Consider the following 18,684-nt stretch of genomic DNA (forward strand, 5'->3'; position numbering starts at 1 on the left):
AATTTTAAAAATTCCAGAACGCGTCGCTGATATAGTGGTTGGTACGTCCGCCTCGGATGCGAAATGTCGCGTGATTGAACCACGACCGAGTCATACCAAAGATGGTACCAATGGTTGCATCGCTAGGCGCTCAGCATTAATCTGTACAATTTTGACCTGGTCGGCCTGGTGTCAGGACAATGTGACTTGCTGGGACATCATGCTTCATAGTTGGGGCTTGATGCCCCATTGCTAGACATCACTATAAATTGTCATCTTGCATACATTGTAGCGATATGACTGAACAACTGTTCAAGCTGCGTTACAAATCCAAATAACACACACGCATACACTTAAAAATTCCTTTCGAATTATATATTGAACATAGTTGCAACCTCCGATAATGGATTCCCACCGCGTGATATAAAGCTGGAATGAATTATTTCTTTGTCCACTCCCTATTTATACACATTCCCTCCTTTTGTCCTACAATACAATCGAATGTTCTGGAAAATGAATTATTCCAACGGTAAATTCCACAAACAAAACAAAACAATGTTAGGCCCTAAATAAATCTATTAAACATCTTGTTTATAACGTATGAGCATATAATATAATAGTAGGGTATGTAAAATCCGCATCCAAAACCCTTAATGACCGACAAATATCAAGCGCACAATATAAATCAAATATACATAATCTTACCAAATCGGATCAAAACTAATCAGGAACATGGCTGCTAAACTAGCAATAAGCTCACTCGATTAGATCCAGGATCAGTCGAATTATATTTTTGAATGTCGCTTACCGTCAAAAGGATCATTGATCTCGATGTTATAAGGCTATATATAAAACATTTATCTGATCTAGACTGCTAGAAGTGCAACAAACTCCGCTAATTATATGCATAATTGCCTCATAAATATGCGTGGATTTAGCGCATAATCAAAGGAAAGCTGATAGGAAACTAAGGGCTAATAAGCAGCAATCGCCAGACGGATGTAGCACGAATCACAATAACTGGGGGAATAAGGGCGATGACACAACTTCAGTTAGCCTTCGGTAAAGTGAACTAAAATGGGACATTTTAAGACCAATCTATTTTCTCCTCATCGATAATGCATCCAGGATACAAGCGTATGTCATTCACTGATCGTCATAAAGCTTCATTGCAAATATGATCACTCTCGCCGAATCAGTGAAAAAAATAGTTAAGGCCTAAATAAAACTTATGATTGACGGACATGGTTACCCACTAAAGCACGTATCGCGTTGCATCTTGAAAGGGTATATATATATATATATATATATATATATATATATATATATATATATATATATTGTATTTGCACATTATATTTTGCTCCGAAAAATAATAAGCTGACTGAAAGATCTTTCTTCATCTCTCTTTCTCTCTCTCTCTCTCTCTCTCTCTCTCTCTCTCTCTCTCTCTCAAGGACTGCTCAGGTGGCCTAGTGATTATGGCGTCCACCTCGGATGCGGGGGATCGCGGGTTTGAACCTCATATAAAAATGCGGCTAACACCTACCTCGCTAGACGCTCAACATAACTTGGTTAGATTTTGCACTGGTCGGCCTGGTGTCAGGAAAATGTGACTGGGTGGGACATCATGCTACATGTCTTCGGCAGGATACCTCAGTGCTACACATCAGTATGAAGTACAACACTGCAGACATCGCAACAACATGACCGATAATCTGTTATAGCTACGTAAATCGATACCACGCATAATCTCTTTCTCAACTCAAAACACACTCTCATTTTGAGGGTGTTTGATTCCAAAAGACGATAAATAAAGAACCTACACTTGCTTTAACGTACAACTACTGTAATTAACGTTTCGAACAAGAGCAACACTGAGGTATACTTATATTTGTATTCCCTAGTCTAAAGCAAGCAGGTCCAAATTGAGCAATATAGTCACGTATTGCACAGAGATGTTAGCCCCAAAGCACATTTAGTATGTAGCAAAAAGTTTTGCTTAATCGTTATTATATGTGGTACAATTAAAGTATTCAATTAAGTCATTTTAGTGATAAAATAATTTCAATGTATTTTACTCTTTCTCTGTATCCTGAGACATGCGCATAGTAATAGATGTGACTGCGCTTGTACACTAAGCTGCGAAAATTCCTTAAACTATAGGAGTAAACACGGTGCGTTGGATATCCAGGGTAGACGGCCTGGAAAAGTCAAAGATAAACTGCAGATGATAAAACTACTCGAGAGATTTGCAATCTTAACTTTTAAATCATGTCTTTGTTCATTTTTGAGCATACGTTGGTCGTTGGAGACAATGGAAGAAGTCACCAAATATTCAGTATTTTGGAATGTTCGATTTCCTAATATTTTGAAGATAAAATAATAATATCAAATAATGTTTCATCGTTACCGAGAACTAAACTGTTTTGCGGTAATTATTCATTTCCAGAACGATGGCATATTCTCCTTAGAAAGATTATCATGAAAAACGACTAACGAAGTTTATCCTTAAACATAAGTGACCCATAATTCAAATCTCACCCCCGAGGAATAATTTGTATCTTTGCATATATGTATATATGTTCTTGTAGGACAAACACTGGAAATTCGGACGCTTCGAGGAAAATGTAAAATATGTATATATATATATATATATATATATATATATATATATATATATATATATATATATATATATATATATTGAGACGCCCTTTCAGCGTTTGAGGTTCGTTACGACTCTGTAAAAATGGAGACATATTCATATCGATTTTTTCTACTCCATATTCGTATTCTCGCCGAGATTCTCTGAATATCATGCAAAACAAGCCTTATAAAGAACAAGATAGTATATATGAAATATATGCTACGATTTTTAAATATTAGATACACTAACCTCATTATACAACTACGGATATCCTGCAAGTCAATTATCTTCTAAATATTTTCAGATGTGAATGCATAAAGCGTATTTAAAATGTAGATATTAACGGTTTAAAGATAATCCTTTTTTATATAAATTCAGAGATAAATCGATGCATGCAATATGCAGACGGGTATTATTGCTAGTTAAATATGAACACTCTCCAGATGGGAGATTATGGCAAAGATATGTTATCATTATATGGACCAGCAACTGAGCAGAAAGAAGAGCACCGAAATTCACAAGAATAGGAAATCTAACGACACTGAATTTGCGTAAAAGGATGATTGGAAACCAGTTATCGTATTCTATAAAGATTTAAATCGAGAAACTCGACATCAAGCTCACCATTGGAAGGGTATAGGTCTCTGTATTCTGGGTATAGTTATTGTGGTAAGGGTAATGCCAACATTATCCACGCAGGCAACCTTCTGTGGTACGGATAGTTGAACATGATTAACAAGGGTATCATTGGCAAGGATGCGTCAGTATTAACCAGATTGGGAGGAATGGTATATGTATATTCCAATATTTTTCAAGCGGAATAGAGCTGCAAAAGTATGTCAGTGTTAGGTAAACTAATACAATTTTAAGATATAACACTCAACAATATTAATTATAATCAATACACGCACAGTAGTGTCTTATATTTGGTCCTTTACTAATACACCCTTTCCTATTGATGCAGATTTTGTTGCCTATTTGGAGTATTTTGCTTGGTCGTGCACTTAGTTCTCGAAAGGTTTTTTTTACTTTATGGGACTCCTATTTAATAAACGTTTCAATATAAATTTGATTCCGATGATTAAGAAACAATCTTGAGTTTTCTTGTTGTCCTTGTAGGAGAAATGATCATGCTATATCTGCATTAGTTTTCCTGTCTTAATAATGATATTTTGTTATTATTTGGAGCCTATTACTTTAATTTGTTTCTGATTAGTAAGAATATATATTTCTGATATACATAACATCATGTATAAACATTGCAAATGTAGCACTTTCTTGGCAGACATTATCCAACCACGCTTTTTTCATGTCATTTATATCACTAGTTGACATATGTATTTATGACAAAACCAGAAAGCGTAATCGGACCAGTGTCGAACTATATATATATGTATATCATAATAAAGCACTTGCACCATCTCCCATTACTCAATGATGTTAGTGAGACATTCACGTATTGTGTATCGCAACATAATAATTTTTATTTCCGTTTTACGTCAGTCACACTTCTAACCAATGAAAAAATATTTAGTTAAAGAAGTTAGCAACTTTGTATCGCTGTATGTCGTTGGAAAATTATTCACATGCCTTTCAACATTGTGAAAGTTGAATAAAGAATTTAGTAGGACGTGATTTCCTTCATCAAGTCACAATATACAGTGTCAGTCACTTTGAGCAAGGATGACGGGATATTGTATATTGAATATATATCCTTGGCACATCTTAACATTATAAGTTCATTACAAGCCAGACGACGAAAAGATACATTATGTAACCCTGGTCCTGCATGAAGATGTTGCATTTAGTTACAATACTGTCGTCCATGTATCTACATCCAACGCAAGGACATGTTGGTAAGTTAACATTTTCCGCAACTAATAATATCTTTATATATTTTAATGATATCTTTGTGCTTATTATTATTATTATTATTATAGCGAAAACTGTCGAAACCTAATATGGATGATGAATACTGCATTAATGTATTAACAGCTAGGATAATGTCTTTAAACATTGGTAGTATTGAGCACAAAGAATTGAAGTTATATTACATTATCATTTCTAATTTGACATACACGTTAGGCATGCAAAGCTCTATTCCAATGTACCTCATGCTTATTTTGGTCATATTTCTGGCGTGGAATAATAACTGTAACAGTCATATCCAAGCGTCGAAACTATTGTGGTAATCTATGCCCATCCTTACTGTTTTGTATAATAAGCAAGGAAGCAAACATGTCAGTGTCGAAGGATGAATATTTTCGTTACTGGGGTAATTGCAAATACTTGAGCACCACCCTTTATCGCCTCTTAGGGATTTCAAACTGGCTTTCCCCGTCTATGACCACTAAAACGTGATAATATAAACACATTCAAGGAAACAAAATAATAACACAAAATGTACGCACACATTCACGCTTGAGACTTGCAATTCTCATTAAAAAAAGGGATTTGGGGTTCATCGTGAGATATGCGTCATTATCTACGAAGCTCTGCTTAATGTGCGACCTTCTTGTATTTGAGAAATCGAGTTTGCCTCATACTGAAAATACAGTTGTTGATGTATATTTACATTAAAAACAACACTGATGAGTAATTTGTTTAAAACGACATTGGTATGTAGTCATTGCAATGCATGTGGATTAAACGACACCGACGTGTAAGTGATTTTATGAAGACAGATACAGCAATCTCATTAATTCGAGATGTCACAAAATGGAGATCTGATGAACACTGATAAGTGTTGTCATGATCGGTTGTCCTTCAGAGTCACCAAATTACATCTTTCACATTTATAACAGTTCATTATTTCATTCAGAACATGTAGTGTATAACGAAATGTCTCCCTAAGACGAAATGCAGCGCATTATCTGATATGTTACTTAAATAGAACGGTAATTCCATAGGTAGAACGTTGAACTTTTATTGGAGCCTGTCAAATCTACGCACTATAAGTAGAAACCGATATTCGTCCCAGCGTTTGCTGCAATACATCCAGCCGCAGCTTCACATGAATTTTTCAACTACTGCTATAACGCAAAATCGGCAGTACAGTTCAAACATATTATCTTCACTGTAATTTAGTTTTCTAATATTGTCAATAAGTGTCTGCAAATTCGAAATGATTAAATCAATGAATCAATCAAATGCAAATATATCACATTTAGTTACATCACAACTATGTTGAGTATAGAATTAATTATTTACGTAATGAATAAATACTTTGGTGCAGTATTTATCTGTGACCTCTACCTTGCACATTTTTGTTGTATTCTATGTAAGTACGACGAGTTTTAGTATACATGAAAAGAGCAGAAAGAATAAATTGATATATTTTTTAATAGAACCGTGTAATATGCACCACCTTTCTACATATATAATAGAGGTCTATTCTGATCTCGAAACTTGCGTTTCATGCCTTCTAGTTTGATTTATTTTAAATATTCATTGGGGTGTGGTTATTACAGTCAGGAATGGAAAGGTAAGATTGATTTTATCCCAACAAAACGAAAAGACTGAATGTCCCTACCAGTCTCCCTCTCCACCCCAAAGATCTTACAAATCAAAAGCTATCATAACAAACGGCCTTTGTCTTTATAATGCTGCACAAAATAACCAAACCATCTGGCGCGTTGCATTATGGATTGAATCATCAAAAATGATGCCATTTCAACAAGTAAACTGTAATAGATTTTCGGCCATGAAACCTCCGATAAAGTCCTTAACTTGTGATTTTATATCTCTAATATTTTTTTCACAAACATAAACATAAATTCCAGTACAAAATATTGTTTTGTTTCTGCCGAATAAGCGCAACATTTGACTTAATCATTCATTTAATAACTATAATTTGTTTCTGCTGAAATAGTAACACAGTATAATATTTCCCCGTACTTCATTAATGATATTATCTAACCAGCAAATATGAAACATTTATCTTAAGAAATTTAATTATAGTACACATACAAATAGAATTATAATACTGATGAAATATCCATTTCGCAAAATACACGCAAAATAGATTCAAAAGAGTTTTTAAAACCTATAGGAGCCTAGAGGTCATAATATAATATAATATAATATAATATAATATAATATAATATAATATAATATAATATAATATAATATAATATAATATAATATAATACAACACTATAATAAAATATAATATAATGTAATATAATATAATATAATATAATATAATATAATATAATATAATATAATATAATATAATATAATATAATATAATATGATATAATATAATATAATATAATATAATATAACATAATATAATATAATACAACACTATAATATAATATAATATAATATAATATAATATAATATAATATAATATAATATAATATAACATAATATAATATAATATAACATAAAATATTGTATTTCAAACCATAATCAGGAGACTTTAGGCGCATGATCTAATATAAAACGAGTTTACATCAATACGCACAGCAGATCCGTTGTTATTAGCTGATAGTAATGTCAGACAAAACGAATGGACTTATATCGCTGACCTAATTATAATGTTTGGTTTCTTTCCTAGGATAACGTAGTATATGGCAACGATAGACATATACAAAGGAATTATTTTATCTTGAACTGGCGTTTTGGAGCGTCATGTTTGATTCTAGTGTTTTATTCATTATGTAGGTGTATAGTACCGTCACTTATTCGGGAACTAATAATAAGCTTGTCTTTCGCCCAGGGAGAGGAGACATTTCACGGTCGAGAAATGATCAGACCCATTTTTGTTCAAGATATTTAATAACAATACAGATATATTGGATCACTCCAATTTAAAACAAATAAACATTTGCTCTCTCTTAAATTTATATGTGGGTTTGATTTATGTTTGTAAATCTTCGTCATATCCTTTAGATTTTCATATATTTGCATTTTCCCTTTTGATGCTGTTGCAAATCTCATAAAGGAGGAAATAAGTATGAATAAATTAATAAATTTAAAACCAAGTGCATTCGTTAAATATTTGAGCTGTCAAGCCTTCTCTCATACTATATATTTGTGTTTGCTCAGGTCAAGACAATGTATTCACTTTCTGTATTCTCTCAAGCGTCAAGTTCGCATGAGTCCTCAAATTCAGTGCCTAGTTAAACCGAATGTTTAAAGTTCATGAAATGAAAACTATTCTGTCTGACAGCATTCCGTGACGTGAAACAAACAAAAGCATTCACCCTCTGTGCACCCTATGACTGTAACTATAGCAATCATGAAACTCAGATAATATCATGACCATGGTATGGTATAGTGAACATCCAGTTTAGTAAGGGCTTGTCTTAAGATCCTAACGATCCAGATTAAAGTCAGGATACGTCAATGTTCCTATTGTCACTCCTTTTGGTAGCTACGGTAGTAATATTCTCAAAATGCTCGTGAAATGAAATTATGTTATATTCTATAACTTACTCTATGCGTTTCCTATTCTAGCGATGAAGTTTTAATATATTATTCAGGATGATAACTGACAGCAAAATCAATAATAAAGACATGACACAGAGCTGTGCGGAAGTAGATATATATTTAGGTATGGGTGCTGTTCAAACTTGTGTACATACTCGAGAGAGTACATGCATTGCGCGCAATCATCCCGGCCAATGTATAAATACACGCTTGTGTCTCTCTTTCTCCCTCTTTTTCTTCATCTTTTCTATATATCTATCTATTTATCTATCTCTCTCTCTCTCTATCTATCTGTATGTTAGTATATCTATCTATCTATCTCTGTTTATCTATATGTATGTATATATATATATATATATATATATATATATATATATATATATATATATATATATATATATATATATATATATATCTGTCTGTCTGTCTATCTATCTATCTATCTATCTATATATATATATATATATATATATATATATATATATATATATATATATATATATAATTTTTGATATTTTAGGAAATGATTGGTCATATAAAGGACGTGATGGTAAGTTTTTCATTTTTACCCAATTTCGCCCTCCATAACAACTTTTGTTTCACCATATACCATTACGACTAAGCACTTATCACCAAAATATGATGTTTCTCAATCAGTTTTATATGCACTCGTGTATAGCAGACACACTGGCACGACGACCTAGTATTTAATTAGTATGTGTCAACATAGTCATTCCGGATTACTATGAAAGCAATCAAGGTATATAGAAGTAATCATAGAGGATTATAAATATTTTATCTTTTATAATTGCAGATTAATACTCAACAATTAGTTGCAATTTGATTCTTAAATAAAATAATTATTCCACATTTATTGTTTGCTAATGTTATATAGCTTAGCTTCACTTTTGCTCTTATTACCAAGTTTACAAATTGCTTTTTTAAATTGTTTAGCAATATGTTACAATTTAATAACAATCCAGGTTTGTTTTTTATAATTTACTACAATTTTGTCAAATTGATAAATCTTTCACATTATTCTTCTCATTGTTTATTTTTTGGAGACTTGAAATCTCTCCTAGGTTAGTCTCATTTTTTTAAAGTTTTATCATTTTTTTAAAATTATAATTCAGACATAAACATCACGTAATGACGTTCGTAATACACACATTATGCAAACGTGATTAAGGTTGAAGTCTGATAAAAAGATGAGGCGCTTTCTAATAAGCAGAGAGCCTTTGATAGATGTTAAAGTCAACAACGATGTGTTGATTCAAAGTACAGCTGCAAACAATTTTAGTATAGATTCAAGGTTATGTATTTGCTACTGTGTTAGGGGAGGACAATACGATTGATATCAGCAGCTTACGGTTTGGTATTTGTATTTAAATTCAAATATAGTAATATAGAATTTAGTGATTTTATTATGACCCAGTTTCAACGCTTAGAGTTTGCATTAAATACCTTCTAAGTTTCGTCTTTGGTGCATGCTTAAACAATGCAACAATTTATAATGTACAGGTCTTGCAATATATGGAACAACAATGAAATTAGCAAACATTATAAACTCAGTAAATTAAACACTGAGACAACGAATGGTTATAGCACAGAGATTGTATGAGTCGGATATTTCAAAAATATGTTAGGTAAATAATGGTTGTATAATGTGCAGCTTTTCGTGCATTACCGATAGAAGTGCAATTTACATATATCCTCGACATTAAATAATGCCGCAGTAAATAATCTTTGGGTATAACTTTCATTCGACGTAACATATCTTTTCTATCACATTGAGGACCGCGCCATTGGAGTGTTAACTTTCCCTATTGTTCCGGATTGCGTCAATCGCCCGTCAATATTGTAACGAATGAGGCTGTCGTGGATAGTGAACGGCTGGTTCCAATTCATATGAGAGATTGTGACTCGCCATCCAAGCTACAAATGCGTTTAGAAAATAATGGTCATACCGGTAAGCGCATATCTATATTAATTTACTAAATGTGAATGCCTCATTCAAGACCGTTAATCTAAAATATCTTTCACTACAAACAGTAACATACATATATGGCGTTCAGTGTGTACGGATACGTATGCTTAAAAGCAACACAATGAATATGAACAGACAAACAATACTCACTGAGACGTTTTAAAGTTAGTAGAAATACAAATCAGCTTATCTAAGTAAAATTCAGATCATGCTTGCTCTCGAATACAGAGTGTCACGAAGTGACAACCTGGAAAACGTGCATGTAATTAAGATTCCTTTTCCGTAGGAGAATAAAAATAAATCTAAAAGAACATGAAAATTAAAGAATATCAGGAGGGAAAGATATATATATATATATATATATATATATATATATATATATATATATATATATATATATATATTCGAATTCATATGGATAAGCATAGTTTCACTATCAAAGCGTTGACATGTATAGATTGGCGTAGGAATGGGATACATTTCCAAAATCTTTGAGTATTCCTTGCAGTCGAGGTAGAAATGAAGGGTGAGCCCAGTTCCATTACTGGGGGAGGTCTGACGGGTGTTTATAAAGCAAAGCAGTTTCATTTCCATTGGGGAAAGATTGATAAACGTGGATCCGAGCATGCCATCGATGGGAATTATTTCCCAATCGAGGTAAACATAAAAAAATTCAATATATAACTTCTATCATTGCAAACACGCACAAACGTTCATCGAGACTAATTTAATTTGCCTTATATATGCATATTTTCTTCTTTTCCTTAGCTGTTGCTAAGAATTTAATATATCTGAGAAAATTCTCATAGTGCCGACTAGAGCACCAAAAGTTGACTTGGATTTCGTATTATGTATTTCTTTCTAGGTTTTGGTTACTTTTCCATTGCACAGAAATGGAACCAGAAACCGACCATGTAACCCAAGCTAATGTTGCAAACTGTGTCGTCCAAATCAGAATTTCGGCTGCTTTACTAAATTTTAAATATAACGGTTAGCGTAGACTATGGCGTAATAGGATTGTATATCTCTGGAATAGAACATATTATGTGCAACTGAACAGGGCATGTTCAAAAATAGGTAAATAATATCTGAGCCACATACAATCTTTCCGCACAAAGGTAAAAAGCAAGCAACGTCCAGTTGAACAAATGTGTAGAGCCTGCTGATGTTTGTTTGTTTTTTGTCACTGTTTTTTGTATAGTCTCGAATACAGACTTACATATACATGGTCTCGTTATGTTTGATCTTGTTATGGATTTGAAAGATTTCATTATTTCCCCATTTATCAATTCACGAACAATTCACTAAAAATACACATATACACAGGGTAACTGCTACAGGACGTCACCTTATAGTACCGGTTTCGAAATAAGGAAAAATGATTTACATAAAATGATATGGACTGTTTATGCTAAAATTGACTCAAGGTAAAGGTAAAACTGCTATGGATCTTTTACAGAGATTTTCCACATATCCTATACAAAAATAATACCTACAAACTGTTCATTTATTACTTCTGTAGGCGCCTTATGCTAGCAAGAAATGCAATACCATAGCAACATTCAAGACGGTATCTTTGCCAATGCAATGTTCCAAACTTTGTCGGTGTACAAACTTTGTAGTGACTATTTATTATTCGTTTTGGACCACGTGCTACGAAAGTATATATAACCAAAACAAAATGTTTTCTTGAAAACAAGGCCTAAATATGAACCCTATTTCTGACAATTCCAGATTTTCTGGGCCAACTTCAAACAAACTTTATATGAATGTTCGGTATGTATACTACTCACAACACCAACGCTTTACTAGCTTAGGAAAATAATGGCAGTCTGCCATACAATGTCTTGGTCGCTAGGTTATGGACCAGATGTTTACAAACTTCACAGGAAATATCATGACATCGATGCCTTTCGGTTATGTATAAATGTTTCAGACGAATACAACATAATGTCTGGTGAAAGTAAAAAATGAAAGTATTTGAGTGACGCATGTTTCTAAAATCAATAGTACAGTTGTTTAAAATGACAAATGATGAGTGAAAAAAAGAGAATGAAACTTTGTATTAGCTTTCAATTCGCACCAATGAGCTAATGTTGAAAAACGGATATAGGATATTGATTGTCCATCGAATGTTTCATCATTATTTCCGTTTTTATACCTATATTTGCACGCTTTGGTGGCCTTAGTGGTAAAAGCGTCAGTTTCGGATGCGGGAGGTAGCGAGTTCGAACTACAACCGAGTTATCTCAAAGACTTATACCAATGATCCTAGCAGCTACTTCGCCAGGAACTCAGAATTAAGAGATTAGTGTTAGGGCTGGTCGTTTTTTTATATAATAGTGTAACTGGATGGGACATGATGGTAGATGTCTGCGATATGATATAGCCGTGCCATATATCACTGAAAACTGCCACACGGCAGACGTCGTAGAGATATTACTGAAAATATTTTTAAATGAAGCTATAATTCCAAATCACATCGACACACATATGCATACATTATATGAGTTCTCTTAAATTTAGCAGAACAATAATCATTTCACGCTCATTTTTGTAGCCGTTAACTTGACTTTATCGAAATCGTGAAATATTTCACGGTTCTGAACGCCTGAGTGTTGCAAGCACACGCATGGCACGTGTATCAAAAATAGTATAGTGTATTAGGAACTACTTTGTAAACAAACCGTGTACACACGTGTAGTAGATTATTTCGATTTCGTTGATTAGATTTATTTGTAAATGAACTAAACATGTAGTTTAGTCTATTTAAAAGTAAAAATGATGAAGTTAACGATTTGGACGAGTTCACTGAATCAGAAACAAAACTTTCAAACAGTATAGGAATGAACATGACATTCGCAATGTCAACAGCAAACGTGAGAGACGTAGTAATTGAAAATACCTTTGTGATCATTGAAAACAACATTTAAGAGAAATATACGTATCTTTTCTCAAATAGAATGGTCCAGACTACGACAAGTGCTAATATATAGCACAGAAAATCATGCTGAAGCCAAGAGCTGTCGCACATCTATCAGAGTCGTAACATTTTACACGCAGTTGGAGATACGCTCAGCACAGATTAAATACTCTACGCACCAGTCCAAGAATTTTACCAAGAAACAATGACATGATTTAATATTTTGACTATCACTTTTCATGACTGTCTTAATGAATGTATCAACTTTACGTTATATATATATATATATATATATATATATATATATATATATATATATATATATATATATTGCCCCTTGCAAAGTGAAGCACAAGGGATAAAGTTACATTTGCTATTTAGAAGATAACTGGGCGCGCATTTCTGTTTCAGATGCACATTGTACATTATAGCACAAATTACACGAACTTTAGTGAAGCCTTGGATAAAGACGGTGGTCTTGCTGTGCTGGCATTTTTGTTTCGGGTATGGACTGTTTTGGCTGTACATCATCATTCACTAATATAATCTCCTTATCGAATGCTTCTGATACTTCTTTGTACTGATTTTAGCTGTAATTCTCGTAATTCTCATATCAGATTCCAACATAGCTTATTTTGTCAAGGATCTAGCATAACGAAATATGTTGAATTTTCCTTTTCTTTAATGTTAGCTGTTCGTTTTCCTGCCGTTTGCTCCTACAAGTAAACTATCTTGTGTTATTCCTTACACAAGTTTCATGTCTCCAGCTGTCATCTTTCATTTTCGTTATGTCAGTCATAACTAAATATTGATTATCGTTTCCTTTAAAGTATAATCTTTAGCTCCATCTCTTATGTTAGTCGATACGAATTATCGCACTATAAAGGTTTACGTAAACTAAGTTACATATAGGAAAACAGTTCAAAGTGCTTGAATCAACCCGATGCAGAACAATTATTATATGCTAAGAAATAGATAATTGCTATGTCTGAATGTCAGTCCTTATTTATTGAGTTCTTGTCGTTTCAGGTTGGAAATCACAATATTCACTTAGCTGACCTCATCGATCATTTATCGAAAGTACCCTATAAAGGTAAATGTTCCGATTATTAAGCAGGTATTTATGCTTCTGTGAAGTACATCAAGTTGTGGATCGCTCACACACATTGAGACTGAACGCTTCATATTCCTTGCGTACAAACGCACAATTATCCATAACAATGTGGGGTAGGATGCTAAATTTATTCCACGCAAACACACTTCCACACAAAATCAGGGAGTTGGTATGATAATTTATACTTATCATATTTATTAACTCAAAACATATTATTTCAAAGACAACTGAGATTTTTGTATGTTGTTTCTTAAAATGCAAATGTTGGCATACATATTAGGACAATGGTAAGGTATGCTCTGAATACAAAAGCACAATTACATAAGACAAATATGTAAGTTATGACGATCTCAGATCAATATAAAATTACACAGCAAAGCTCGTTGTGGTTGATATTTTGCTTTTTAAAATAATTATTTATTGTTCAAAGACTCAAACTTCAAGTGGTGAATGTAGTTTATATATGCATGAGAATGCGTAAGCATACATATACATGTATGTATCTTGTGATTTTATATTATTCAAATATAATGATTCAGTTACAAATCAGATCATATTATTTTTCCGCCATACGCACTAAGTGTAGGTTTTAACAATTATTTATATTAAGACACAATCATGCTTGCACATAGACGTGAGGCTCGATATTTGTTTCAAACGAACCAACACTCATACACACAATTCATGGATAAACATATGTATTATACGAACAATTTAACTCCTTCTTTGACTCCATCATGACCTAATTAAATTTTCCTTTCCTGCATATTTATAGCAAGTGTCATGTGCGGATGCTCTCATACATAGCTTTGGCGAAAGGGGGTATATTTTACTTTGGTGGAAGTGATTTCCTCGCTTCCACCATTGCAGATTCACTGACATTAGCGACTAATATAATATTCATATTGTTCTCGTATATGTTTCTGGATATATATATCTGATGTGTGTGTGATAAGAATTCAACACTGTATAACTTTAAATGATAGTTGTTGTTGTTGTTGTTGTTGTTGTTGAGTTGTTGTGGGCGTTTAACGCCATTTTTCAGCAGGCGATAGGATATCCATGGCCTTCAGTATTAATGGAGGAGGAATAAACCGGGAAAACCACGGAAAGAACCTCCGACCCACGAGAAGCTACTGGTAAGCTTTCTCACATACCAACATTCGCGGAATCGAAGACCAGAAACCACGCAGAGGTGAGACGGCAGTGATCCGTAACGGAGAGCGCTTTAGTCTACTTTGTCACAGGGGGCTCCAGAAAAGGTTAGAGTAACCCTAATGTATTCGTGAACTGGAAATTAAATTTGAATCTGTATGCTAAAATTATGGAAAAATAAAGTAGACTATTTTTGCCGTTACTACACAACATGTTTTCTCGGCTGTCTATTTTGTGTGAATATTTGTTTTAACAAAATGAATGGTAAACTTTTATCTCGAGTTTGCATTCAACCTGTACAACAGCACGACATAAATGAGATTCTTTATAGTTATGCATTTAAGGAAGCTATAAATAATGTTTGTTTGAACGATGAAGTGCGCCAAATACATTCATGTATCATCTCTTGACCTTTATCGTATTTTTATATTTTGCTCTTGCTTCAAACAGGCAGATACTTATTTTATGTAGCTGTCTTATAAGGACACTGCACTAAAAACTGAATCGATCCAAACGATGTCACTACTGTGTGATTTAGTATGGTATTTGGCAAGAAAATATGTTGCGATTTATTGACCCAAACAAAGTGTATCTTTTACATCCTTTTATTTAATGACTTGGAAGGCTTTATTCTCCGTTAGGGCACTCAATTGTTAGGGGATCATTACTTTACCCGCTCAATTACTGTTTTTTTTATTAATTAATTTCATATCAGCTTCATATTCACTTACCTGAAATGATGAATAATAGGTATGCTATTTATTAATATATATAGCGAAAATAACAATTCTCATAATTATTATGGAAAATGAAAGATAACCTCTACAACAAAAATTGCAATTTATTGTATAGGTGACCACACAATGTTAGAAACGTTTCCCTTCCGCCACCTTCTACCCAGCACGCTGGACACATACTGCCGTTACAATGGCAGCCTGACCACTCCACCTTGCTATGAGAGTGTCAACTGGTTCGTATTCTATGAAACAATCGAGATTTCTGCACAACAGGTAACTAAGAAACAAGATTTAAAGAAATCTAACTGTATTATTTTTTATTTAATTTTATAAACTTGTTTTATAGCTGGTTCTTAAATTTGTCATTACTAACTATAACTAATGTTTAATACACCCAATGAAATCTGGAGCTAAATTCCTTCTGAGAGAACACACAGGGAGCCGTGGATGACTGATCTAGGCAGGTATTTAATAAGCTACGATTCCGATATACTACCAGTTGAGCTACTGCTTCTCCAGTTATTTATGTTATGTATGTATGTATGTATGTATGTATGTATGTATGTATGTATGTATCCATACATGCATGCATGCATGTATGTATGTATGTATGTATGCATGCATGCATGCATGCATGCATGCATGTATGTATGTATGTATGTATGTATGTATGTATGTATGTATGCATGCATGCATGCATGCATGCATGCATGCATGCATGTATGTATGTATGTATGTATGTATGTATGTATGTATGTATGTATGCATGTATGTATGCATGTATGTATGTATGTATTTACGTATGTATGTATGTATGTACGTATTTTAGCATTTTATCCATACAATAATGGGAAGAGAAATCAGTATGATGTATAAGAAGATAAGAAATTTAGTTTTCTTTCCTTTGGAAATTACAAATGACATTTTGATATGATATTTTACTGCATTCTTAGACTAAGTTCGTAAGCCGTTCGGATACATGTCTTTTCAGTTAGATGCATTCAGACATATTCATCAAACTTTTGAGAACCAAACAACCAGAGATATATCCAATGACTTCCGCCCCACGCAACCTCTTAATCTAAGAATAGTTTCCTGCAGCAAAGATGTGTGGACTAGAGGAAAACAAAGAGCAGACAAGAGGAGCCCGACAATGCATTTTGGCCAGCAACATTCGCCTCTAAAGCATCTAGAACATTAGTGAAACTTGCTCAGCCTGTGCTAAGTATAACTTTGTTTCTAGTGAATATGGATCTGCAGCATATGATTATATTATTCCTTTTGTAAATTTCGGATACAGTCGTCGTTCGAAGGTACGGATTGTTCTTTCAGTTATTCCTAAACAGCCGAGTCCAATTAATTCAATTCTGTTGTATGAAAATAAATAAAGGGATGTTGAAAACACTTGTTTTAATAAACGCTGATATGTTGGCTTCAATCTCTATATGTTTCGGTAAATATAACAAAGGAAATACGGTATTGAACAATCCATTTAATAGAGCAGATGCTGATTTGAAGACCCATGTTTTGTAATATGTTTCTCTGAAACACTATTTAATCTGTTGTCAGGAAAGTAGCTTTTTAAAGTGGCTACTGAGCCATTTGATTCATGGCTCTGCTTGAATGACGCACAGTAAGCTTCACTACCTAAAACATGTTAATTCAATATTTTGCATCTATTTGCTTTGTTAATTGTAATTCCAGACCATAAAAATTGCTCTTCCTATATTTAAAGAAATTGCTTTAACAGTGTGATGGTCTGGAAATAAAAATTTTAGAGCTCAGCTAGTTTGCATGGATCATCGTGAAACATTAATCGTCTAGTCATTTGTGCTCTGGGGGCACCGTTAAAGAGTACAGCCTTATAAAGTTAATTGAAGCATGAACAATGTCACCTTAATTTTTGCTTATGGAAAATTATATTGGAAACCGCTTCAATTTCCGATTAAGCGCAACTAAGTTGTCACAATGCTGTAAAATGCATGGTTTACTTCATGAGCTTTTCACAATATGCAAAATGGATCCAATCCTATTGCAGGTAATACATATTTATTGTTCCTACTCATTTCAGTCAGGAATTCATCTGTGCCTATTAATATCAGAAAATAAAACGCAAACTTTTTAGGACACCACACATTTATAATCAGTTTGGAGATCGGTTGTGATCATAGCAGACTCATTATACAGTCTTTATGGCGTTCAACTTAGAGTGCGAGCCTTCGCTCTTTATATATATATATATATATATATATATATATATATATATATATATATATATATATATATATATAGATAGATAGATAGATAAATAGATAGATAGATAGATAGATAGATGTATATATATATATATATATATATATATATATATATATATTAATAATAATAATAATAATAATAATAATATCACACGGTTTAGATAATTTGAATGCAATATTGTATCATGACTAAGGATAAAACAGGAACAAATGAAGCAAATTATTCGGTGTTAAATGCATTCGTAAGTAACAGACACACTCGCATGGAATCGTGGAATTTAATTCTCATCTACGTATATAGTCATTAACGGATTAATATCAAGCAAATATAAAAGGTATATACAATAATTTATCGATAAATACAAATATACAAGAAAAACAAAAGGAAAATTACTAATCTTGGAGAATTTTTGATAGTACTAGGCATAATTAACCTTTAATTTAG

General features: G+C 33.0%; 2 protein-coding genes across 7 annotated transcripts in view; both read left to right on the forward strand.

The window, feature by feature from the left end:
- LOC149784302 (von Willebrand factor A domain-containing protein 5A-like) overlaps positions 1 to 18,684 on the forward strand; it is a 133,081-nt gene that overhangs the window by 57,535 nt on the left and 56,862 nt on the right. The window lies entirely within an intron of this gene.
- Positions 9,872 to 18,133, forward strand: LOC149784304 (carbonic anhydrase-like). Its single transcript, XM_089933253.1, has 6 exons — positions 9,872 to 10,037; positions 10,564 to 10,712; positions 13,390 to 13,482; positions 14,008 to 14,071; positions 16,100 to 16,257; positions 16,976 to 18,133. The coding sequence occupies exons 1-6, from the start codon at positions 9,977 to 9,979 to the stop codon at positions 17,183 to 17,185; spliced, it is 735 nt and encodes a 244-aa protein (XP_089789379.1). The 5' UTR covers positions 9,872 to 9,976; the 3' UTR covers positions 17,186 to 18,133.

Source organism: Sinohyriopsis cumingii, chromosome 14 (genome assembly GCF_028554795.1).
Source record: "Sinohyriopsis cumingii isolate HCF-2022 chromosome 14, ASM2855479v2, whole genome shotgun sequence".
Lineage (NCBI taxonomy): Eukaryota > Metazoa > Mollusca > Bivalvia > Unionida > Unionidae > Sinohyriopsis > Sinohyriopsis cumingii.

Coding starts and splice junctions, on each gene's coding strand:
- LOC149784304 (XM_089933253.1), top strand. CDS start 9,977: ATGAGAGATTGTGACTCGCCATCCAAGCTACAAATGCGTTTAGAAAAT. Junction 10,713..13,389: donor GGAATTATTTCCCAATCGAG/GTAAACATAAAA, acceptor TTTCTGTTTCAG/ATGCACATTGTACATTATAG. Junction 13,483..14,007: donor TGCTGGCATTTTTGTTTCGG/GTATGGACTGTT, acceptor TTGTCGTTTCAG/GTTGGAAATCACAATATTCA.